Source organism: Hirundo rustica, chromosome 2 (assembly GCF_015227805.2).
Source record: "Hirundo rustica isolate bHirRus1 chromosome 2, bHirRus1.pri.v3, whole genome shotgun sequence".
In the NCBI taxonomy this organism is placed as follows: Eukaryota; Metazoa; Chordata; class Aves; order Passeriformes; family Hirundinidae; genus Hirundo; species Hirundo rustica.
The window spans coordinates 51,863,676-51,890,621 of NC_053451.1; the positions used below are offsets into that span (position 1 = coordinate 51,863,676).

The 26,946-nt window shown below is 38.4% G+C and overlaps 1 protein-coding gene across 2 annotated transcripts in view; it reads right to left on the bottom strand.

Moving 5' to 3' along the window:
* TRPC4 (transient receptor potential cation channel subfamily C member 4) overlaps positions 1-26,946 on the bottom strand; it is a 131,505-nt gene that overhangs the window by 13,017 nt on the left and 91,542 nt on the right. Inside the window, exons 5-8 of one of the 2 annotated variants that reach the window (XM_040055183.1) lie at positions 22,455-22,791; positions 9,883-10,022; positions 2,092-2,405; positions 198-393 (exon numbers count right to left, since the gene is read on the bottom strand). In XM_040055183.1, coding sequence (XP_039911117.1) covers positions 198-393; positions 2,092-2,405; positions 9,883-10,022; positions 22,455-22,791 — 987 coding nt within the window. The remainder of the gene's footprint in view (positions 1-197; positions 394-2,091; positions 2,406-9,882; positions 10,023-22,454; positions 22,792-26,946) is intronic. The other variant, XM_040055184.2, reaches the window with a different exon arrangement.

The window sequence follows — 26,946 nt, forward strand, 5'->3', positions numbered from 1 at the left end:
GGAAATTTCCCTCTACCCAGTCCAGCTTGGGTCTGGTTTTTTTTGTCCTTCCAGAAGAGTGCAAAAGAATTAGAGTAAATTGCTGTATTTGTTCCAATGTCCTGCCTGTGAAATGTTTTACTGCCAGAAAAAAAATGAATGTAGGAACAGAGAGAGGGTATATATTATAAATGATCTAAAAATAAGGAACAACTTACAGCAATGAGTTGGTAAGAGTTATTCATCATGGCTATTAGCATGTTGAGTAGAACAACCAGAGATATTACATTATAGGTACCAAACATGGTGGCCCCAACAAATTCAGTGAATTCATGCCTTGCTTTCACATTGGTCACATAGAGATTGATGAGTCCAAATATAGACCAGAATAATGACTGCAGCGTTTCAAATAACCTGAAAAACAAAACCCAGAAGGAATAGCTGTATAATAACAACACACTTAGCTTTAGATTCTTCAGTTTCTCCCAAAACACACAAAAGTTCTTGACTTGACTGAGATAAATGACACTTATCACAATATAGCCAACACAGAAATATCTTTCCATTGAAAGAATGGCCTGGGGTTTCAAATCTGGGCCTCTAGATATAGAATACAGAATCTGTAAATAAGCCTGCAAGCAAAAGGCCGATTTTGCTTGAAAGTTTTGTTCAAACTTGAGAGAGAGAAATATAGTTTCAAAGATCTTATGTTGGACATCATCTTTTGAACTATTTTGATGCTTTGCTTTAACTATAAGGGGTAGAGTAAGGATCCAAAAGTAACTCAGTGACTGTGTTTTGCCAGGATGTTGAAAGAAGTATGGTATCTTCATATTATGCAATTCTGGTTTGTTGAGAGCCAGAGATAGAAGGAGTTGAATAATTAGAAAGACATTACTATCATTAGCATATATTTTTATAAAGAAGGTAGACACAAAAAAACAAGCATGCTGTTCTCATAAGAAATTTGTGTTTTTATACCTGAAGTATAGGACATTGCCTTCGAGAAGTTTGTACAACAGCTAGGAAGCTAGTAACAATGATGAAGTTTAAAAAATAAGCCTCTGCAGCTCAATAGATTGAAAAATTTTCCCTTTTGTTCCGTGTTCAGCTACACTGTAGTTTCATAAGAACAGTCCTGGTTAGACTCTGCTCCTTGAAAGTATGGAGCACATAAAGCATCACAGTTTGCCATGACACCACCTTCTGACACTGATACCAGTACTCCCCACTGTTTCCCAGATGAATATTGTTTCCCTCCATGCTGAGCTCTGAAAAATATCGGTGTACTTTTCTGTTCAATCACATAAAATTTAGACCTGCACAGGTGTTATTAATATATAACATGAATATGCTGTGCCTGAGAAAAGTTACTTGATTAAGATGATATAAAGGCTGCTATTTTTATAAAGTAATTTCCTCTAAGAAGGAAGCCATTGGTAATAAATATATTTTAAAAAACAGCCTAGATACACAGAAGTTAATAGGGAATGGACATTTATAGAAGTAGTTTGATTCAGGTTGGAAGGTGAAAGGCAAGAGAATTAGTGTTCATTTGGTAGTGTTTTGGTATACTATAGATGAACTAAAAACTATAATGAAGTAAAATTGATTTTAAAGTGAAAGAAAAAGAAACAGTTTACAACAGAAATTAGAAATTTGATTGTACAGAGTAGAGTCAGTAGAATCTTGGACGGCATGTTTTTTTACAGCCTATCACATTTGCAAAGACTCTTCATGTTTTAGAACACCAGAATTATTTAATGCTCACAGGTAGACATGGAAGAAATACAGAGTGAGAGGTGTCTGGATGAGCAAGGTCTAAACTGGTGACCTTATAAAACTTCTAATCCCATTCATCTTCCTCTTGTCTCTATTTCACCTTTTATCTTTTGAGATATCCTGAGTTTTACAGACTTCACTGTGGTATGAGGTGAACATTATTAGAGTGATTTTTTTTTTTTTTTAAATTATTGTTAGGGTAATATTAGATGTATTTGTCAGGACACCCCTGTAATACCAACAGAAAATGGTGGTTCTTTTCTGTAAACAGCATCTAAGAGATTAAAATATTTGGGGAGAGGGGGAGAATAGTAAGAAGTAGCTACTTACGTTGAAAATGCATTATTCTGCTTTTCACATCGTATTCCTTTGCAATTGCCAGGTTCATTTGTCTCATAGTAGAAGTACAGCTGGTTCAATCCATTTGCAAAAGCGAGCAGCACAAGGCAGTATATGAAGAGAAACTTCAAAATGTCCAGCAACATTCTTCCTAGAGATATCTGCAGAGGTCCCAGGTGAGAATTTGCAGTGAATAATGAGATCAAGCGCAGGGAGCTAAAGATGTTTGCGATTGCAAACAGGGCCTCAGCCACCAGGGTTGGATGCCACATGTCCCAGCTCTCCCGTGGAACTAACCCACTATACTGAAAACAAGCAGAAGGGAAGAAATTACTCCTCTATTTTGATGCATCAACAAGCATGTCAGTTCCTTTAAAAGCTGCTCAAATAATTTGCAGCTATCAACATATATTTTAACAGTAGCAAAAAAATTCACAGTCTAAAAATTCTGACACTGCAAAAGAACAATTTTGAGCACCTTGCTTTTTAGAATTATAGAAATTTCCAGCTGTACAAGGAGGTAAATTATTTCTTTGGAGAAAAGTGCAGGGCTGACAGTGATGGATAGAAACCCACAAAAACTCTGGCAAGCAGGAAGAAAACATTCAATCACCAAGTATATCACTTAATCACTAATACTGGACCAATGATGAAAAATATGTTTATTAATGAACCATGGCAAACTGCTCATGTGTCTCATTATTAAAGAGTCTGACCCTGAAACTGTGACTTCTGTCCCAGCCCTACCAAAAAAAAAAAAAAAATCCTGAAGATGAAAGATATTTGAACTGAGGCTTAACTAGTGTGGCAGACTCATTATTATTTATTTGGTCTTATTAACCTGTTTTATAGAACATATCAGAGGAGAGAATCTATGCTAGGAAGCCCTCTAAAAAGAGGATAATATAATATAAATTATAATATAATATATTATAATGCAGATTTCAAAGAGGGACTATGGTGTTATCTGTATTTATCTACTCTGGATCACACAGATGCACCTTCAGAACTGCTGGGCATGCCCTGAGCAGTAAGGAAAGGCACTCCATGTGTGGATCTCCCTAGAAGCTATGCTGAGGCACGTGGAGGACAGGGAGGTGATTTTGAAGCACCAGCACGATTTCACTGAGGCAAAGTCCTTCCTGACCCACTTCTAAGAGGCCTTCTATGATGGAGTGACTGCGCCAGCGAACAAGGGAAAGGTTGCAGGTCTCATGTCTGGACTTGTGTAAGGCTTCTGACATGATCCCTTGCAACATCCTTCTCTCTGAACTGGTGGATTTGATAGGTGAACTATTCCGTGGATAAAGAACTGGCTGGATGAGTGCATCCAGAGATGATCAACAGCTTGATGTCCAAATGGGTGTCAGTGACAAGTAGCATCCCTTAGGGATCTGTACAGAGACTGGGACTATTTAACATCTTAATTAATGACATAGACAAAGGGATTGAGTACACACTCAGCAGGCTTACAGATGACACCAAGCTGAGTGGTGCAGTTGACATGCCTGAAGGACGGGATGCCATCCAGAGGCACTGGGACAAGCTCAGGAAGTGGCCCCATGGGAACACCATGGGGTTTAATGAGACCAAGTGTGAGGCACTGCATCTGGGTCAGGGCAGCTCCCTGTATCAGGGGAATGAAGGGATTGTGAGGAAATGGAGTTGAGGTGCTGGTAGATGCATGCTCACAGCCTAGAAAGCCAACCATATCTTGGGCTATACACGAAGTGAGGCCAGAAGGCCAAGGGAGGGTTTCTGTCCCTCTATTCCACTCTGGTGAGACTCCACCCGGAGTGCTTTATCCAGCCCTGGCATCCTCGGTACAGGAAAGACACGGACTGTTGGAGCTGGTGCAGAGGTGTGCAGTGAAAATGGTCACAAAGCTGCAGCACCTCTCTTCTGAGGAAAGGCTGTGAGAGCTGGGGATGTTCAGTGTGGAGAAAAGGTGACTTTAGGAAGATCTTGCGGCCTTCCAGTACCTGAAAGGGCCTCATAGCAAAAATGGAGCTGGACTATTTACTAGGGCCTGTAGCAATAGCAATGAGCTAATGGTCTTAAACTGAAAAAGGGTAGATTTGGATTAGATATAAGGAATAACATTTTTATGACGGGGGTGGTGAAACACTGGAACAGGTTGTCCAGTGTGGTGGCAGATAACCCATTCCTGAAGACATTCAAGGTCAGGCTGGATGAGGCCCTGAGCAGCCGGACCTAGCTGAAGTTTTCCTGAGTATTGCAGAGGCACTGGGCTCCATGACCTTTAAAGGTCCTTTCCAACCCAGACCATCCTATGATTCTGTAATTCTACAATCCAAAACTGTGAAAAGGAACTGGGCATTGTTTTGGACACTAACAGTCAGCACAGGCCCTACACCAGGGTTTCTCTAAATAGTAGTACTAGTAGTACACTAGTAGTACATGTGAAACTGTCCCAGTGCCTGACAGCAATCCCTGGCACAATGCCATTTACTCATATAAAAGCAACCACAGCAGCTGATGAGTTTGTGGATTTGGGGATGAGAACTACAAAACTGAAAAATAGTCCATTAAAGAATTAAGAATTACTCAGTCTTTCATTTTGTTCACCTGTGATATTTGTTCTCTACAGAGCAGTGAATTAAATCTAGATCTACTGGAATTATGGATCAGTACTCTCTTCATTAGACTATCCTCTCCCTAACAATTATCTGCCTCATCCACTATGGCTCTTTAATCCAGTTCTGATTGATTCAAGATCAGTGATGAAAAACAGACAGTAGAAAACAAAATTTAGTTACCAGAGACAATACATAAGAGATAAAACAAGAAGAAAAAGCAGAAGAAAATATTTTCAGTGTTTTTGAGGAGAGCTGAGAACTCCTCAGCATGATTCCTATAATGTCTTTCTTTGAATGATATTTTACAGCACATTACTGCAAATTCTCACAGCTGAAAATCTGCACCTATTAAATAACTAGGAATAATTGTCTGTACAAGCAAGGATTGGTACTGGACAGTGCAGTAGATACTCAGATTAGGGAAGAGTACACAAAGTTTTCTGGGGCAATAAAGTAAAATACAGTCATGGAGGAACGTAAAGTACAGATATGAAACTGGGAAGAGATGAAGTTTTTGGTAGAGAATCAAAAACATCAAACTGCAGACATGCTTTAGGTGAGGGCAAGTACTGGCAGATTCCAGGGAAGTTACAGATGTGGGGGAGTTGGGAGAAATCTAAGGAAATACCCTCCTGAGAAATACATGGAACTACACGACACTGAGCGAGCATTGCACATGCTATACCAAGACAACAAGAATCAAGTTTAACAAGCCAGGTGTGGAAAGCCATACCTGCACTCTGCCACCTACTTTTACAGTCAGCAAAGAGAAATGAGAATTTCTAGAGTAGTGGGAAAGCAAATATCCCACATACATGAGTTGCTCTTTAACTTTCTGATTTTTTCATTGATTGTTGGGGAAGGGGTAGACTGTCTTACAGCTGTAGTTGGCAAGATGCATCCAATGTTACTTTTTCTAGAAGAAAGTATGTTATGCTGAAAGGTGAGGAAAATAGGACTTTGATGTCCTAGATAAAGACATAAAACAGATTTGTTCAAACATTCAGAAAAGATCAGAAGATCAAATATGTAAAAGGGAAATCAAAGGCACAACTGTGATGTTTCAGCATAACTGACTCTTCCTTTTTTGGGCCCAACTGCTTCCTGCATGTTTGGATAGAATTCCAGAGGTGTCACAGTCATAAGCAGAGAGTGATGGCTGTTATTTAAGTGTTGAAGAAACATAATTTAGGAGACTGGAAATACTTGGCAAAAAAAGTGAGAAAGGTGAAGGCCTGAGAGGTAAGTTTGGAAATTGTCTGTGAAATATACTAACTTCAAGAAGACAGCAAATAATATAAAGAAAATAATGAGTATAAGAGGTCTCTAACAACAAATCCCTATTAACTACACTAACTACAGCAGAGGCAGCTGAAAAGGAATCTAGAAATGTTAAAGAAAAACCTAGAGAACAAAGCAGCTTTCATGTGAAAAGGAAAATACAGAAGACTAGCAAAAAGACTAGGTATACTAAAACCAGGAACAGTGGGGAAAAAAAAAAAAAAAAAAGTATCTTAGAGCCAAACCACGGAGAATAGAAGCATTTTTTTTCTCTCACTCATGTTTGTTGAAGTCCTTCTGCTCTACACAGGATAAGTAAATTAATATTGTTCTAGGGACTGGAAAATGGTAAGAGAAAGCATAGCAACACCGAGTTTGCTGTAAATCATGATGTTGATAGTCTGCAGTCCTCTATTTGGTGACCCTGATGAATTTCTGCCCCCCTTGAAATACAAACACAACCTTTTGACATATAACAAAGCCAACCACCACTTAATTTGATTAAATAACACCTATTACTGGCTCAGTGGTTGAAAGAAATCTACATGGCACATCAATGGAAAATTAAGAAGAGCAGAAAACAAACTGAGCAGCATATAAACAATAGAGTTTCAAGGCAGATATATGATGCTTTTGTGATATCAGCCAGGGAATACAAGATAATAATTTTTGATCCTTACTCAAAGGAATTAAAATGCAAATTCAATATCTGAGCCATTTGCAAGGGAAAAAACAAACAAACAAACCAAAACCCCCAAAAACTGAGTGATCACTGTTTTCCCATTAAAACAAAAGACATGAACTCTCAGTCTTTTGAGAGCACCACAAGAGAACAACCAGACATGTAGATCAGGCTACCTGAATGCTTAATGGGCTATTGGACCTCAGTCTAAGGTGACCCCATTGTTTCTGGTCACAAAGAGACAAGTTAAATAATATCCATTTCAGGAAAAGTACTTTAAATCCTTTCCTGAAAAGTCATATGTAAATGTGAACGCTTCCTATTTTAAAATGCATGTACCAATCTTTGCATTCATTATGTGGAATTTCAAAGCAGCAGTAGGAAGGGGGCAGAGGAATGGCCTAGCAGCGAGCTTTAAAATGGCAATTTCACTTAGGAATTGAGTCCATAATTTTTCAGGGGTGGAGAGGTGTTAATCCTCCTATGTAAATGAACATTTAGTCTGTGAATCTGGTAAAATATCCATCAAAACAATTTTACAATGCAACCATGTAAGATGTAAGCTTCTGCAGAATTGGTGGCAAAATAAGGTACTTTAGCTACTTTTCAGAGTTCTTGCTCTGAACAGGAATTTGTTTCCTTACTAGATTTTCATGTCAATGGCTGAGACACATTATCAGCAAAATGAAATTGTATGTGATTTCTAGCAGAATTGAAAACAAGCAGCACTAGGTCCAATGCTCAGGTTTAACAAGTATTTAAGATAAAGCAAGCAGATTCTGCACACATGTTGGCACTGCATGCAACTTTACACATCAGAACAAAATAAATTATATTCAAAAAACATAAAAAGAACCATTTTGTCTTATGCAGAATGATTTCTACTTAAAGTCCTCCACAAAAACAAATGTGTTGCTTAAAATCTGTCATCTTGTGCTTTAAAAAAATTGTGACAATGTACCATATATTATGATTTTTTATGGAGGAGAGAGCATTTTCAGTGGATACACTGGATAATTTAGGAAGACCTAACATTGATACAGAGACAAAAAAACATAGGCCATCAAAAATTGTAAGAAGTCCTTATTTTATTTGAATACTGGCAATGAAACCAGTAACTTTGAGTTATCTTAGCAGTTCTCTCAACCTGAAATTACGCACTTTGGTGAATTTTACACTACCCCATCAGCTACTCTAGATAATATCCATCTACTTAACTACTGCATCAGTCAGAGAGCTTTAAACAGGCAATGCACTATTTTTTACTCTGGGAATATTTATCACACAGGACACTAGCATGGGGACACTCATAATTTTATTCAAGGGAGTTAAAGTATTTTCTTAGGTGGCTGGAACTGATCCATAGAAGATAGAGTAAATCTAAGAAATGACCTTATATATTTGGTTCAATAAAGACAGAATAGTTGTAACTTAGAAAAACCTGACTCACAATGCTTAGGAAAAGAAAATTCAAGCTTTACATTAAAACATACTGGTTACATTTGGCATCCTCTCAATCTCATCTGGCATAGTGGCAAGGAACTCTGTTGTGGGCATATGAAGGAATGTGGCAGGGTATTAAATCACACTTGCGTTCCTCTGTTCATTACTTCATCATGTGTTTCAGCTGACTAGAACTGTTTTTTTAAGCACTGTATTCATTATGATTAAAATGTAAGCACTAATTTGGAGAGTAATGGATGCACGTTATCCCAGATACTGTCACCTTGGAATCCGATTACTGTAAGCAGAAGCCATTTGGGAGATGAAAGGATTATAATGTCTTCTAATTAGTATTATTCTGAAATGATTAATTGGCCATCTCCAGTGCTTTGGAAATGTCTGTTTTAAATGAACTATGTGCTTTGTTACAAGGGACAGTGAAATGACTATTTATTTTCTAGTCACATTATGATAAGGGACCTTTGTGTGTAAAAAGGCATTTAATTAGCTTTTAAATGGCAGTCCACCAGTTTTTGGGGCACCTTCCTCTTTCAGGCTCCAAATTTTGCTGAGTGATAAGACTTCCAAGGGTTTGCAGCCAGAGACCCAGCATGTCAGAAACCTTTTGTCAAAGAAGGCGGATGTGTCAACACATCCCAGGTCTTAGTTCATCCCTGCTCCTGACTGGCTGACACATGGACCCTTGTGAAAAGACACAAGATGACACAAATTAAAGTTCCTAAGTTCCTCTATGCCTGTGGCAGGGCTGCAGCAAGAACAGCTGCTGTTTGAGGAGGCGAAGTCATAACTGGCTACTTGACAGCTCTCTCCTCGTCCCAGTCAAAAGTATCTTGGCAGAGAAGGGACTCTCCTTCCATGCCTACAGAGGAGCACTATTGCAACCATAAATTATCGCTGGTGGCAGCAAATTTGAAAAAGCTTAAGTACAGTGCTGATCCCAGTGGCTTATCTTGACCTGGATATGACAGTGATAAGAACTCTATGACAAATGCTAAAAAATGCTTTAATTTCCTTTCATATGTGGTTTCCTTGCACTTGAGACCATTTTTTTTTTCTCAAAATACCTCATTTTATGAGGATTTTCTATCATACTCTGTATTCATGTGGAATACATACAAAATGTTCACACATGTTCTATGCCTTTGGAAAGAAGGACTGTTCTGCTGGAAGATACTTAAAGCAGTGGAAATACAAGACTATTCGCAACAAGTCCATGAAAATAATGTAAAAGTTAACATATCCAGCCTCAAGTGACCATTTTATTCCCTTAATTTTTACTTTGTCACATTGCACCTATAATATATTTCCAAAAGAAATTAAAATCTTGCTCCTTAGTTTGCCCCACCAATTTTGACTACATATTTTGCCAGTAGACTTGTATGAAAGGTGTGTAAAATCATCTTAGGGGCAATAATTCCTCACTTAAAAAAATCAAAGATTGATATAAAATGCAAACATTATAAAATATTACAGGTCATTTTACTTTCTCAAGAAATTAACCGTATGACAGTTCAGGAAAAAATAAGAAAAGATTGCATGGGCCAAGAAGAAAAAAGCATAAAACCCAATATTTTTTTTATACTTGTCTAGTTTCTTGTCATTGCTGCAGAAGATTCACAGAGCACATCATACATCTCTTGCATTGCTAAGCCTCAGGCCCTTCAAACACAGAAGGAAGGTTGAAGAAGCCTGATTTAATTTATCTGAAAAATGTTGCACCTTTTTTTTTTTTTTTTTTTTTTTTTTTAAGTTTACCTTTGAAAATGCAACAATTTTCAATGAGATTGTTGCCAGATACAAGGAGTTCATTACAAAATCCATGAGGTTCCACCAATCGTGAATGTAGTCCTGTAGTCCACCATCCCACATCTGTTTAATTTCACCCCAGATAAAACCTGTAAATAGAACATAATTCATTAGGCATGAAAGTTAAGTTAAAAAAGGCTGTGAGTATTCTAGACACTTAACTCATTATAGATTGATTCTCCTTACACCAAGGGTAAAGGGAAGGTGGATAAGTGCTCTAAATTACACATCTAGTTAGGTGAAATTTCATCTTTCCACTGTTTCAGGAATTAATTTGTCACACAAAATCCTCCCCCCACCCCCCACCCCCGCCCCGTGCCCCAAAAAATCTGCTTGTACAAGGACAATTTCATTGGTTTTTCTCCAATCTCTTATTGTATCCTAAAAAGTATAAAAAGGGTCTTAAAATAAGTTACCAGTATCAATTCAGTCCTTGGCAACTGATACAATGTATATCAGACTGGAAAACGGATGACTGCAGAAGTCAATCCAACACAATTTTTATTGGAACCCATCCAATAAAGAGAATTTCTATTATTATTGTAATGCTGAACTAAAGTCTCCCTTTTCCATATGAAAGAGTGTCTCCAGAAGAAAGTCTTTTGTTGACGCTTCCTTTGGGACATGAAGGAATTGAAACTGCTTTCAGGTGTGCAGAGCACACATTGTGCTAGATGCAGTGAAACAGAAATATTCAATGCAAGTGGGATATCTTGCAAGTTGTCTGATATGAACTTGGTTTAACAGCTTCAGAGACAACAGTGTGGACACACTTTAATGCTATAAAAATTAAAAGCACTCTGAAGAAGATACTCTACATTACTGTATAATATGCTAATAAGACATCATGTTACATTCAGATGCATATTTCTCATTATTATCTACAGAGATTTTTTGATAACAATACCATTACAGCTTTTAATTTTTCACATTTAATTATTTTCTTGTGGGGACTTTTTACTTTGTGCTCATTAGAGGGGCAACATTCACCAGAAATAAGGCCAATCTCTCACATATTGGTGTTGAGATAGTTAATTCAACATGGCTATTTTTCACGTGCTCTTTGAAAAAATGATAAACAGATTTCAAGCAGGGCTTATATATATTATATATATAATATAATATATACATATATTATATCATATCTATATCATATAGAGTTCTGCATTTTCTTAGTATGAGTTTAATTCTCCTTAAACCTTAACATTTTGCATCAATGGGTGTTCTGGCTTACTAGATGGAAAACGTGATTTTTCTCAAACATAATCCATAAGAAGTAATGTCTGGCCTTCTCTTGTTTGTGCCAGGTAGGTTTTTGAGTTATTACAATTTAATTTTATAGCATATTGGCTTGGTTTTTCTGTCTCCTGATGGCTTTCAAAAGGAAAAGTTATCTTCCTCATTAACCTCACACTCATACCTCACACACACGGTCCCATCTTGTTTCTGTGTGTCATCACCATAATGACAAGCCTGAGGAGTATCTGAATTATCTGATTGATTCAGCAATTTTTATTTTCATAGGATTAATTTTCAGCCGTGCTGCCATCAGCATTTCAGCATTCTGTAGACCTGAGGTAACACACTCTGAGGAAGGACCTCGCTGGAAACAAATAGACAGGAAAGTGGGATAGGCACATTTACTGCCTACAACAGCCTAGACAGGCTGATGGCAACTCTACCTGTAGTGGATCAGACAAAACTAACCCAGAAAATATAGCACTGTTACGAAGTGAACACTTATTTTCAAGGTGCAATCAACTGCCCTGAGCAGCAGTTAGAGAACAGCTGAACACGATTGCATGGCAGCGGTGAATATCCTCCAGCAGCTCACGCTGCTACACTGCTGTTAGCTGCCCAAGTGCCCTCACAAAGGCAACTCACCTTCCCAAGGCTACTAGGGCAGGTTCCTACATGTCTGCCCATTTCAGCCAGTGGAATGAGTTAACCACTTACTCTTCAAAGACCTGGTCACTCGTGACACACAGTATGAACATGGTGTCAGCAGATCTCCCTCCCGCTTCTCTCCACAGTCCTCTCCAACTTTAATCACACAGTCCATGACCTTGCAAATGTCCCTGCTTGCTCTTCCGCTACCTTTGGGGCATAAATTGTTAAGACCTAACAATCATCAGCTCATAATTTTGTGTGCTGCTATATCCCCTTCACATTTCAGACACTGCTGTGAATCACTGCTGCTCCACCCGCATTACAGCACATAAAAATCACCACTGTGCTGCAGAACACCTAGCTCCAGGCTCTGAGCCGAAGTCTGTGTAATACAGATACGGCTCCTAAGTCTCAGTGTCACAGAACAGTGCCTTTCTCTTTTCATTTAAGAAATTTTCACTTAAAAGTCACAGGATCTTGACATTGGCAAGACTACTATGGCACTGAAAGCAAACAGCTGCATTAACAGAAGATCTCAAAACAAAAAGGCTTTGCAGAAATCAATATAAACATTCACAGAATGAAATAATCTTTTTGTAACTCATCAGAGTTAAGAATTCTCTTTAAAATATGCTTTGAAAAGACAGCAGTAATAGGTTGGGATGCAAAATAAGATGAATGCTTTAACAAGAGGCTTTAGGTTAATTGAAGTCCTCTGCCAAGACATTCTATGGTTCACAACCAGCCAAAGGCATGAACTGACACAGACTGCAACAGGGATGTTCTCTGTAAGAATATTTCTCACTATTGTATGCTTTGACAGTACTGCCTAAAATATAATGGGACTATGTACAGATTGAAAAAGAAATGCTGACTAAGGCTGCTGTGCTTGATCTGTTTTGTGAGTGAAAAGCCAGAATGTTTTTCCAAGCATTTCCTGGGCTTCAGAAATGAAATGTAATTTTAAAGTTGACATTAACAGAGAAATAATACCTTATTATAAAATAGTGGAGGAGAATATATGGCTGTTGTAAATGTAATAATTTTGAATTAGAAACACAATTAGTCCAAGCTACCAGCCATTTGGAAGTCATTTGGCAGCTGAAAGTTCTGAGTATACTTTGACATTGTAAAGGTGGTAGGTCTAATTATTTTCTTAGTTCAAGAAAACTTTTATGTCCATCCTGATGCATGTTCTTTTCAAGCAAATTGTAATGGAAAACTGGAAATCTCATATTTTTGCTAGCTGTAATGGAGATGTAATAGTTTGCTCTTCTTGCCAGCCAAAGCATCTATGTACAAACTCAATATATAAATACAGTTACTGAGATCCTATCTGACTCCAGAGAACTTGAAGCTACGCTGATGGATAGATGGATACCATGTTTGTGAAAGACACACAGCCCATGCAGGCAGAGGAGAGCTGCCCACACATGTATTTCTGAAAACAAAATACAAAGTCCTGAGTACAAAGTCCTGATGTTGATTGCTCAAATTCACAATTCCAGGGCAACCTCACCATGAAAGCTGTGATCAGAGTCTTTTGACCAGGTCTCCATGTGCTAGGGAATCTTAGTGGGGCTCATATGGATCAATGATTGCTGGAAGAAAGGGACTGTAGAGTTCTGTAAATCCTCCCAAGTGTGCCTGAAGGGCTATCCTAGAAAAGTGTACTCTGAAATCCCAGAGCCTTCATGCAAGGATGAAGATCTTTCTAAGGCCTGGCGAGCTTACATGATGAAGGTATTCTGAACAACAAACCTCAGGGATTCCCAGCTGTGTTGTTTAGGCTTAATTTACAGCAGCAAGAGGAATTGAAATATTTTGTAGATCAGAACTGTATCTTTTTACAAGAAGGAAGTGTCTGGGGGAAAGAAGCCAGACAACCCTCACCTCTACAGGCTCTGACACAACATGCCAATTGTATTTTGTTACATTCACTGGGAGAATCAGGAAAAGACTTGGAAAATCTATGTTGTGGGTTTTGTTTGTTTGTTTGTTTGTTTGGTTTGGTTTTGTTTGGTTATTGTTTTTGTTTTGTTTTAGAGAAAAATAAATTCAGAGATCAGAGCACAATTATCTCTATGACCTTGTACACTTTTCTACTTGGAAGATTTATGGATAGCTGGATACTACCTGATTTTATTATGCAAGGAGGCTTTAGGGCATTTCCAAACATGACCTGACATGACAGAAGAGAAGACATGCAGTGACAAGACTGTCTAACAGAGGCACTGCTACAGGTAGGAAAGAGATACAGAGTCCAGGCACTGCCTGATTATTAACGTGTGAAAGCAGCAACATTACTGCAAACTGACAGAGCTCATGTCGGAGCTACACATTCAGAAGCAGGAAAGCTGACATCTCAACAAATCAGAAGGGACACTGCCAGCCTGCACACAGGTATTAGGGAAAAACTGCTAAGAGAAACCAGCCAAAGAGAGGGAGTAGATCTAAAAGCGAGAGCCTTTTAGACATGCAGGTTGGGGACAAGTTGCTTGTCCAAGCCTTCTCTACTCCCTGAGAGGAAACAAGAACCTCCAAACCAATAATCTGGCCAATCTGCTGATGGGTCAGTCTTCCCACTGGCTGAAAAGGGAGCCATGGAGGATCATATATCTAACTTCCAGATGCCTGTATTTAGCTGAAATAATTCCACTCAGAGCAGATTTCACTATTTTAGCTGGAGATTCTTTGCTATATTCTGTTTGTCTCTTTGCTCCGTCTGTGTCTTTCCTATCTCTTCACACCAGCCAGATTTAACACCTGCCTCTTAGCCCTCACCTAACCATTCCATGCTGTTATCATTTATTGCCACTTGCAAAATTATGGAGCTCTTCCACCTCATTAATCAAGGACTTAAATTAAAAAGTCAAGGAAAAGACTTTCAAAGACTTGCTGCATTGTTTATACCCACATATTGGAGCAGTAAAAAAGAAATAACAGCATGCATATTTTGAAACAGCCTGAGATGACAGAGACAAATTTCATTAAATGCCCATGGTTTTAATGGGATGAAATAGATAAATTCAGGGCAGGAATCCCACAGACCACATGGGGCCCTGGGAATGACATACACCATGGAGAGGTTTTGGAAAGCATTTTGAATTATTATACATGCAAGCTGATCAACTGCAACCATTTGACTGAAGCCCAGTTTACCTGAAGCAAGAAAGGAACTGAAATTGATCAGATAAAATGAATTTGGAGAAATAAAATTAATTTGTGAGCAAAACTTTTTTTTGCAGCAAAATTTTCTTAACAGTAATGAAAAAAATTGTTTCTTCTAAAATAAACCCTACATATCATAAAGTAAGTTTTATTCAAAGCAACAAAATGAGAATACATCTTAGAAAAACAAAAAGCACTGAAATAAAAATTTTCTTAGAAAAATAACATCTTTCATTAAAATTCTCGTAACACTTTTTAAAAAATCCTTAAGAATTTAGTAATAGATATCAAGTACTGAATATGATTGATATGTAGAGGCATTAATAAATATACACTGATAAGATTAGCTTTTATTTTAGATATTTCTCTATAGATTTAGATTTTGAAGCTGTATTTTCAATCTTGAAATCTTTGGATATTAGGTAATGAAATATATTTTCAAAAAAATGGACCTGGTTTTCATAAATTAAGGCTCTGATGGCAAATCTTGCTACTTTGAGCAGGGCAGCAGCTCAATACTGTTACAAAAATTCTCAGTTCCTTTGGAAAAAGCCTCGGGTTAATTTAGTGCTGGCAGAGAACTTTCTTTTAAAAAACATTTTGGATCGATCATGTTTGATCCTTTATAGCTACCTAGAGCTGTAATTTTACTCTTAAGTCACACATCTCTTAGTTTCATACAAAAGAAACAAACAGCAACGAAAAAACTTGCCTCTGAAACTCATTCAAAGGTCTTTTAGGTTCTAAGAAAAAAAACTTAGACACAGCCTGTCTAAATTCCTATGTTGTACTGAAACTTGAGCAACCTTAAAGACATTGTTCCAGCAACTGTGGAAATTCACAATGATTTATGCCATCTCTACAACACTGCCTTTTGTTATTTATAATTATGGTTAAAGTCTCACTGTGAACAATAACATCAAAATTTGTCAGACAGAGATATGAATGGCAATATCCTGAAATATGTTTTGTGCACAACAATGTTTGGTCTCAAAAAGTTTTGTGGATCCTTTGCTAATTTTGGCCTTACCTTTCCCACAAAAGGTTGGTTCCTCTGTGCCATTTTTGTTCCTCACCATTAAGTGATGGAAAGCAAGAGGTTTCTTAGGGTCAATCTCTGCATGCCAAGATCAACAACAGCTTTTTAGCATGTTTCTTGGAAAACATATTTTTGCTGGGCTGCAAAACCATTTAACTGACAAATTCAACTTTGTTCTGCTATGTGATGTAGAGTTTTTCACAGATACAAGAAGTGAGACAAGCTGCTAATGATCTAAAGCTCAGTGAAGCAAAGTCCTCCCAGAGAATTCAGCGAGTATTGATGAGGCTTGATAAAGCTGTTCTGTTTTACACCTGGGCTGATAAACTGATCTCTTCTGAAGGTATATGAAGGTAGTAAGAGACATCCTGGCATAATTCAGGGGCTTCCACTCTCAGGGGAATATTTTGTTAACAGAGTACGACTATTTCAAGAGAACATGCACAAAATCAAACACAAATCTCTGGCTTTCCCATGGGTAAAATACCTGTTTGTGAGGGGAACAACTGTGCACAGTGTCTGGGTCCCACGTCAGGTCAGGCAAAGAAGTGGGAATGACATGGCCAGAGGCACCATTAAAAGTACTTCCCAAGAAAAAGTCACCTGGCTTTTTTTTTATAATAATAGAAACAAAACATTTTTCTTTGGCCTCCATTTTAGGAATAAAAAGACCATTCTAGATCAAATCTTAAAGTCCAAAAAGCCACACATCAGCCAACATCACCAATAGCCAAAACCCACATGTCAGCCAACATCACCAAGAACCAAAGAATAAAATAATCTATATAGATAATATTTACCTTAAATACTTAGAACTTGAGTTAAGGTAATTGAGTTAAAAAGTCCTATTATGGCAAGACACAGGCAGTTTGGAGAAGTGGCTCACCTGATGTTTAAATGAATAATTTCACTACTGAGTCCAGTTTTGGAATACTTAGCAAAGAAGAGATATTAACTGACTGAAGTGAACCTAATGGATGGCCATCAAGTTAAATGGGGTCTGGACCACACGATGTTCAAGAAGAGGCTGAGGGAGCTGGTTTTGTTCAGGCTAAAGAGGAGAACACTACTGGGAGCAAAGTAGTCTCAAAGCTCAGTCAGTTAGAGCATAGTACCAATACTGTCAAGGTTGTAAGTTTGATCCCTGTCTGGCCACTCACCTAAGAGACAGTCTTGTGGGTACCTTCCAACTCAGAATGTTCTGTGATTCTGTACTGCTGTTGTCATCCACTAATGAAATTGCTCTTTCTGAAGAGCTGGAGACAGACTTGTTATAGAGGTGCACATTGAAAGGATGAGAGATAATGGTTGCATGTTGTGGCATGGGATATTGCAACTAGTATCAGAAGGAAAGTTTACCAGTTGCTAGACACAGGCACTGTGAGAGAGAGGCTGCGAAATATTCATCCCTGGGGAAATAAACGATCTGACTGCACAGGAACCTGAACAATGTGACCTGTCTGCAGTTGTGTTGAGCAGTAGTTTGGACTTAATGGCCTTTTGTGGCCATTATGTGCATTATCCTTCCTTAAACAAAGTTGTGTTCCTGCATTGTCTGGGGTTGTTTTTCTCCTCTGTGCTATATATGTCACTATTGGTTATGTAGTGTTTCACCTTGCCAGCCATATTACCCTCTATATCTGCTCCCTGAGACGTCAGTTCATACTAAATGTTTAATTTTTTTACACAACACTTTCTTGACCTAATTTAGAAGATGATGCACATTGTACTTGTCCCACTATGATCAGTTATTCTGAAGTGTCTTGCTGTGCCATCAGTTTGGATGTACATTGTGCTAAGGACTGACAAGACCATACATTCCCATACATCCCACCAGCAGTTTGCTAACCACAAATGCTTGCAATTTTGCACAGTTCCCAAACATCCACATTCTCTATAGATTCATGTACTCCAGTAGTATAAACCATTCTGACAGAAAGGGTGGGGAATACATTGTTCAAGAGATCCAATAAGGCTTTATTCCTGCTCCAGGCAGGCTTTTCAACAATGAAATTAAAATGAACATTTAAATATGACCATAAAAGAGAAAAAGCCCATCAAAAGAAATTGCCTAAAAATGTCCTTTGCTGCAGCCACCCTGAAAAGCTGGCAGGGAGCTTTTTAACCACAACTACTGAACACTAAATTTTTCTGCTTGATGCCTTTCTCATCTGATTTTTGTAGCATTTGCTGGTGCTGCAAATGCCCACTGTGAAGACACTTGGTGCAGTCACTGCTAGGTTTGAGGCCATGTTTTAGGGCTGAAGAACAGCTCTGACAAATGTTCAGGGATCAACAGGATCCTTACAGGAGCTGCAGTCAAGGCACACAGAGGGTGAAGCTGAGTCTTATTTATTTCCCCTCTGAATCACTGCTATCATGCCCAGAGGACACTCAAAAACTGGATGGGGAATATGGTGATAGAAAAGCTTTTCTTCCTTGTTTTTTCCCCAAGATTATATTCTTGATTTTCCTGTTCATTTTACAATGGTGAGTAAATTCTCAAATATAATAAACAGGGCTATATTTCTGTAGTGTGAAGCTACAGCTAATAATAAGATGACAATTAATTTTCCTTATGAGCCAAAGCTTGTTTCTTACTTGTTTAAGTGCAAGGACAGGAGATTCTGACTCTTCTTACTGAGAATTTTTTCCACAACTATTTCTTAAGGTTATGACAGCCTTGTAACACTGACTTACTGTTCCACACATAATCACCACATACTGGAGCACCGCTTGTGTAATCATCTAATCATGTAAAAGACAAAATTAATGCAGAAGTTTCCTCAAGAGACTTTTAAAATGTAAAGTTGATAGTCTCCATGGAAATGTAGCCCAATACAAGTTTTTCCTCTGAGCCTCCTACTCTAGTGACACTTTTAATAGGTGCTAGTTATGCACATTCAGCCTTCTATTACATAGTAGTTGGCAAATGCTAATTACTATTTGCTCACTGGAGAGCTTAGGTCACTGTGGACAGTCTTGACGTTGCATGAAATATTTGTGTCCAGAAGTTCCTGTTGATGAGAAACCTGCAACAGTGAGATCTTCTTCCTCTCTGAATTTTAAGCGAGTTAGAATTAAAATGCAAACTACATCCACAGCTGTTCGAATTAGGAAAAAAACAAAAAAAATTACTATTGTTTAAAATATTAATAGCTTTGACATGTAGATGCTGCTCCAGGATATCCTTTTCTAGGGAAGTATTTAATTGTTGTGCTGCAGGTTTCAGAGAAGAACTATAACCTGAGTGCCACACTAGTTTTGACTCAAATGACAAAATTTTTTGTCTATATCCAGAAAATACAAAATTATCTCTATGTACCTCAGATATAGTCTCCCTTGAAGAGTGCTTCATTTATTCTTTTCAAGGATATTGCATAATTTTATGGTTTGAAGAGATGAGACAACAAACTACATTACAGCCTGGAAACAAACCTTAGCTTATTGATAAGGACATGAGAAAAATATTAAGTTTATTAAAAGATGACTAGACTACAGTTTGTATGTTGGTGAATAGGAAAAGAGCAGGGTTTGGATGAGATTCATTCCTTTAGAAGAACAACCACCACCACCAAAAAGCACTGAAAAAATCAACCAAACAAAAATCCATCAAAACAAAATTAACAAAACCAACCCCCTCAACAAAAAGCCACCAAACAGAAAAAACACAACATGAAAAAGACCTAAATATACAAGCAAAAAAAGCTGAAATAGATGTGTTCATCACATGCTGTGAGCTGGAATGTCCTGTAGAGATGTGTGTCTCCTTCAGTGGTACGGGGAAATTAGGTACCAAATGAATTGCCTTGAATTAGGTTGGGTGAATCTTAGGCCTCATTATTTGGCTGGGCTAAAGTACTACAGCAACCCAAACCTGAAAGCTGAACACAGAAAATGTGAAACTGTAACAGGAAACTGCTAGTTAGGACTAGAGATCAGTGTGCAAAATGCATGATTTTGGATGCAAGAGATTTTGCAAGGCAAGGATTTTCTGAACAGCACAGTCTAGACTGACTACGAGCTATTTAACCAGTGGTATCAAAATACTGATCTTCATCCATGCTTTGAAGTGGAAGTGGCTCCCTTGATTTGACCTGTACTGCTTGCAGAAGACAGGTTTGTCCAGCACAGGCATAATCCAGCCATATGAATCTATATTGAAAATATTAATGTTTCTTTTAGAAATTATAGTCATCTCAAATGCCATAAATTCTCAGGGTTAATGGTGTCTTCAAACAAATGTATTGGGATGCTGAGTTACTTAAAGATCTTCCAAAGGAAATAACTATGTCAGAGGTTGAGGGCAATAGAGGTTCTTCCTCTTCCCACTCAAGTGTTTTTTGGAGAGGAGCTATCCACTAAAATTTTTGAATTGCCTTTACCAGAAGCTAGCTCTTGCCCATCTCAAATTGTGCCTCTTTCTTTCAGCTCTATTAAAAGACAGGTTAATTACAAAATCCACTTTGGCATGTCAAGGTCTATGTCATTTGGTCAGCTATGCATTTGTTCTTATTATCCTTTAGCCTCAGGATACTGTGAAAGATCACTAGTTACTGACCACCCGCTATTTTGGAAGGCCAGACAGGAAAGATACTAATATCTCCTCTGGCCATGGCACACACAGCACAGAAGGGCTTCCTGCTCCACCTCAGCATTGTAGCATTTATTTCTGAGGTGATGCATAAAGATAATAGTTTTTATATTAGTTTTTCCTTTCTTGATGGTACAAAACTGGGAAAATTAACTGGAGGAAATTTTCCTTTTAATATTTAAATGTGAAACTTGCTTACAGAACTTAGTCTGACTTGTCTGTAAGAAATAACAGTCTAGACAACCTCACAGATTGAGTAATTTCTTTGCAATAATCTTTGATTTTGTCTTTTTTAATGTATTAAAAACATTTATCCAGCATAGGAAAACACATCACAGAGATGGCTGGTGGTGAGGACTGCTGTGCTACCATGGCATAAATCCCAAAAAGCAATTCACCTGTGGACGGCAGGTCCTTCTGACAGGTGCCTGATAAGTAAGTGTAGACACGGTTTTCAGTCATGCACACTTGTTTTTCTAAGTGAAAAGGAGACTTACATCTGCCGCCTGCTTCCCACAGTGCTCTACCATACAGATAGATACATTTAGAGGAAAAGTCACTGAATTATTGTTCTCCAGAGTATCAGGCACAGCCAACTAGTGTATTCAAACAAATTCAATACTATGTAGTAAATTACATGGGATCAATGGGGCCAAAAACCTTGACAGTTACACTGCTCTAAAGAAACCCACATTTTTGGGGAATATGGAAGATGGGAAAAATGGAAGATTCACAGTACCTTAATGAAAAACTCTGGAAGAAGAAATGGTATCAAAATCCGACCAAATTTTCAGAAATTTTTGTGCAGGTACCTGTCTACGTGATGACAATTGTAATAAATATATCAAACCTAAATTCCTGCAGTCAAGACTACCAAATACCTCTTTCTATAATTTTATTTTAGACAAATATGTTTGCCCTGACTTGGTCCAACTTGTGTGGATTCTTAAAATAAGAAAAAGGGAAGAGACCACAGCACACAGAGAGAAATTACCATCTGGTTAGGTAAACAGGCAAAGTTAGTTAGAATCACAGAAAGGAAGAATCATGATTTAGGATGACATGGCCCACAGAAAGTAGGCATTCAATAATCCCAGACCAAAATTTTTATTTTTGAACTATGAGGATAGAGAGGTAAATTTTTTTCTTTTTCCATTTAGAAATGCTTTTTCCATTTTGAAAATGGGAATTTTCTTATTCTTTCTGATACAGGATATTTGGTTTGAATTGAGTGACAAGTTTTTGAACCAAAAAAATACTTTGTGTGCATATTTTAATGAAAATACTCACTTGAGAATGCTGATCATCACTATTTGCAATTGGTGCATCTGTCATTTAGAAAGAAGCATACTCTAGGTAACTAAGGTTAGTAAAAACACTACAGAAATTACATGATACTTCATTTCCTTACATGAGAAATAATTCTTGTAGCAAAGTGATTCTTTTTAAAAGTAGATTAACAAATTTAAAAAATGGACACTTACAAGAACCAGGACAATTTCTGATCTAGAGGAAATAGATATTAAAAAGAAAAATAAAAACAATATATGTTTCAGGGCACTGCATATTCGTAGGAAGGAATCCTTGATATCTTTTGTTTTTCCTCACTGTAATCTATCAGATGGTGACACTCTGGATTTTCAAATTCTACTGTTTTTCTACGTTGTCAACTACTCTTGCTAAGCACTGGAGGAGATGGATCATTTGACTGCTCTGGTAGGTCAATAATTCATGACAGAACTCTGCTGTATCCTGCCTCAGGATAGCTTGGCAAAACCACAGTGGTCAAAATACTTTTCACTGTATTTTCTTTAGTAATACATTTACCCAGGACCCACGGTAAAATCATCCACTCGACGATGGTTGGTGGGGGTCCCTGCATGCTGAGGTCTGACCTGTCGATGTGCTGAGAGGCAAGCAACAGCAGGAAGAGAAAAGTCAAGTACGATGCAGTATGGCAGATAAATTTGATAAATGGCTTTCTGATGAACAGCCCCAATGGGCTTTTGGGAGCTATTAGGTAGCACACAGAGAAGACTGGGAAAAGGAGTCCTATCACAACACATGTCAACATCTTCACTGCCCAGTGTCGCCTCCGCCATCCGGGGAACTCGTCGTACCAGCGGGACGCAAGCAGCTGCTGGCAGTTGGGCTGAGCAACAAACTAGAGAGAGAAGAAAGGAAGAGAGTCAGTTTCTTGCTACCTCTGTAAAGTTTTCTTCATTCTATGTATCTTTAGTAGATAGAGAATAAAAAAATTGAAACAAATCCACAGCCTGTGCAAGCCCACTCATATTGATTATACTAGTAAGACAGGGCTGGGCCAGCCTGCCTTTCCTTCAATGACAAAAGTATAGTGCAGAGAGACAAACATATACTTTTCACAATAAAGCTTCACTTCTGCATAGGTTGAGTACACAAGGGAATCAACAGACTGCGAAACACATGGACTTCAAAACCTGATGTGAAACTGAAAAGCAAGCTCACAAATTCTTCTATTATTTAATCAGCAACATTTGTGGAGAATTCAAAGAACATGAGGTAGAAGTTGGTATGAAACCAAGGAGCACAACTGAGGTCTGCAAACAATGAAACTGAATTCCACAGCCATGAACGAACTGTTCTCAGTATGTTCCCTACTAATTCTCTAAAAATCAGGTTTACATGCTTTAATAGTGAGAAAACTCTTACAGATGCATTACAAAATGCTTCAGAATGTGAACTAAGCCCTAGCATTCCCCAGTGTTTCACTAACCCTTGTCAGGATACACACCTATCCTGTGCAATAATTTATGGTCTACCTGTTACCATGACAGGGTTTTTTTTTTAGAATATGACACTTAAAACTGAATTTCACCAACCCCCCCACAAAACCAAGTAAATATTTAATATTTTTCAGATAGCTTTTCAAAGAAGTATATATCAAGGTTTTACATCACACTTTTCTTTGATCACTAGTTACTATTTACCCATTGTTTTCTTTTATAAAGGTGACAGAGTAGCAGCACACAAGAGTTGACATAAAAAACATAGAATAGAAGCAAAATACGTATCAAAAAGGGCCAGGGTTGCTTAAAAAAAAAAAAAAAAAAAAAAAAAAAAAAGCGCATTTTCCTTGTGTTACTCTGGTGGTTTAACACTGGCTGGATGTCTGGTGCCCAACAAAGCTGCTTTATGAACTCCTCAGCTGGGGAGGGGAAAGAGAAAAGGAAAGGCTTGTGGTCAAGGTAAGGACAGGGAGAGATCACTCACCAATTACCATCATGAGCAAAATACACTTGGGGCAAATAATTTATTACCCATCAAACCAGAGTAGAATAATCAGAAATGAAATCAAATCTTAAAACCAGCTTTCTCGCACCCCTTCCTTTTTCCCAGGCTCAACTTCACTCCCAAATTCTCTGTCTCTAACCCCACATGGCACAGGGAGATGGGAATGAGGGCTGTGGTCAGTTCCTCAGGTTGTCTCTGCCGCTACTTTCTCCTCAGGGTGAGGACTTCTCACATTCCTCCTCTGCTCCACTGTGGCGTCCTTCCCATGGGCGACAGTTCTCCACAACCTTCTACAACACGACTCCTTCCCACAGGCTACAGTTCTTCATGAGCTGCTCCAGCCTGGGTCCCTTCCATGGGGTGCAGTTCCTCACAAGCAGATTGTTCCAGCATGGGTCCTCCTCCATGGAGTCATTAGTTCTGCCAGCAAACCTGCTCCAGGTTGGACTCCTCTTTCCACAGGACCACTTGCCAGGAGTTTGGTCCAGTGCAGGGTTCTCAGTGGGCCACAGTTTCTTTCATGCATCCACATCTTCCAGTGTGGAGTTACTCAGGGGTGCAGGTGGATGCCTGCTCTACCATGGACCTCCATGGGCAGCAGAGTGACATCCTGCCATACCATGGTCTTCCTCATCAGCTGCAGAGGAGTCTCCGCTCTGGTACCTGGAACACCTCCTCCCCTTCCTTCTCCACTGACCTGGGTGCAGAGCTGTGTTGCTCACATATTCTCACTCTCTTGTATCCTGTCTGAAATTGTTCCTGTGCACTAACTTCTTTCCTCTCCTTAAATCTGCTGTTCTGGAGGCACTACCATCACCAGTAGGGTGATGGCTCAGCTTTGGCCAGAAGCATGTCCATCTTGGAGTATCTGGCACTGAACATGGGAGAAAGGCAGGAATCTTCTGGCAGCATCTGACTTAAGCAACCCAGCTATCAAAATTTTGCCATGCAAACCCAACACACTCACACATGTATGAGTGTATTACATACCTACAATGGATTAAATCATTATCTGAACACTTAGTAAAGCCATGCAGAAACTTTCTTATTAAAAAAATCGTATTTTTTTTCACTAAATGATTTCAGATTTGAACTCAAACCAAACACACCTATTTTGGGATTTTACATTGGATAATACTTATAACCACAGGAGCCAAGTTCCTTTGGGGATGAATAACAGGTAACTTCTTAAACTGTTTCTAAAATCACTGGAATTTCTACCGGTAAAAAAATTTTCTTTAGATTGGAATGAAATGAGAGTCAGCATGCATTCTTCTGGATGTCTGGATCTTGTCAGACTTGATTACCTCGGCCAAATTCAAACTTGGTGTATACTGAAGAAATGTCAGAGTCTTCAGCAGAGACAAATTTGCCTACCAGACACACTGCCTACCAGAGTTAGCAGTGAAGCTGCCTTTGACTGTTGTGAAAAATAAGAAAATTTACTCCTCCTGTTCTGATCTTGAAAACAGCCTTGAAGAAGAGCAACAGAGTGTACTCTTCCATCAGGAAAAATGCATTTTCAAGGTTTCAGGTTGTTTCCTTCATGGTACAAATGTCTGGAATAATAGTGTATGCATTCAGAGCAGATGGTTTCAAAGCTGTGTTTTTGCCAAGTTTATTTTCTCTAAAACATTTTTCAACTTAATTAGCTGAGTAGGTACAGATTAGTGCTTTGCTTGACTAGTGAAAAAAGTGTGACTCAAGGAATAATTCCTCAATAAAATATTTGTCTCTTTTTGCCCCAGAGAGTGCCAGGTCCATGTTTGCTTCCTCCTCTTCATAATAGCTTCCCATTACATATCCTCTCACCTAAAGTTATCAGTTGCTAAGTCTTGCCTGTGTCTCCTTTCTAAACACCCTTGGCCACCCTCAAAGTGTTGAGGACCTACATGAAGGAACAGCTGCCAGTGGCCAGAAAAGCCTGGTGACAGATGTAGGGTACCTACTCCTTCCCAAGCATGGCTAAAAGGAATTAATTTTCCTGTTTGCAATGTAGAGAAAATTAAAAGGCAGGAGTCTTTCCAATGACCAAATACTGGGCTGCTCTGGGACTGGGAAGACCAAAACTGATGCAGAGGTACCTCACGCCATGAGGGGATCCTTGTTGAATGCACCATCTGGAGGATGCTCCATGATGGGGTGGGCACTGCATTGCTTAGTTCTAATCTTTAGATTAGAAAACAAATGCAAAACTGTCAGTGTTAACAGAGAAAGAATTTCTGAGCAGGCTTAAAAAAAAGCCTCTTGTCTTCTAATACCCATATTAGATTTTGTGGTGTTGGGACTGTGTGGTTGAGATATAATATGTCCAAGATGGTCTTCTGAGGCACAGGAAATTTTTCAGTAAGTGCAGAAAATTTTCAGATTGCAGACACTGAAGAGACAATTTTTAAAGTAATAATTTCATAAGAAATTAGCAATCACTTTTCTTCAAAATATGACTGTGACAAGAGAGTTCCAGGACAGATTGGACCCTCCGATTACAGAAAACTTCCACAGACTATACATTTGATATGGCTGGAGTCAGAGGGAGCAGCCTTGGTAATGTGCTTTAAACTACTTGCTTGACATAAAATACATAAGAAACAACTAACGGTATGGAGCAAGCAGATAAAATACTATGTCTGCATTTAAAGAGCTGTATGCATAGGGAAGCAATTCTAGTGCCGCAGGCAAAGGTCTACAACAGAAATATAGTGTGTTTATCTACAGATGATATAATGCATTTCTGAGAGGTTTATATCAAATATCCAGTTTCATGCTGGTGTGCTTTTAATGGAACAACACATTGGCAAGGTTGGTTACCAATGTCCTGAAGCAAAAAAAATTATCTGGCTCTTCCCTGAAGACTTTTCTTTATGGTTCTGAAATTACAACATTAACTACGAACCAATCCAAAGTATTCTTTGGATATTTGAAAAATTATCCTAAATCTCTTGCTGAAACTACTTTTAAATTTTAATTTATCAATGAATTGTATGATGTTAATAAAAATGTCAAAACTAATTCTCACATATTTGACTACTTTTATTTTTGTGGTCAA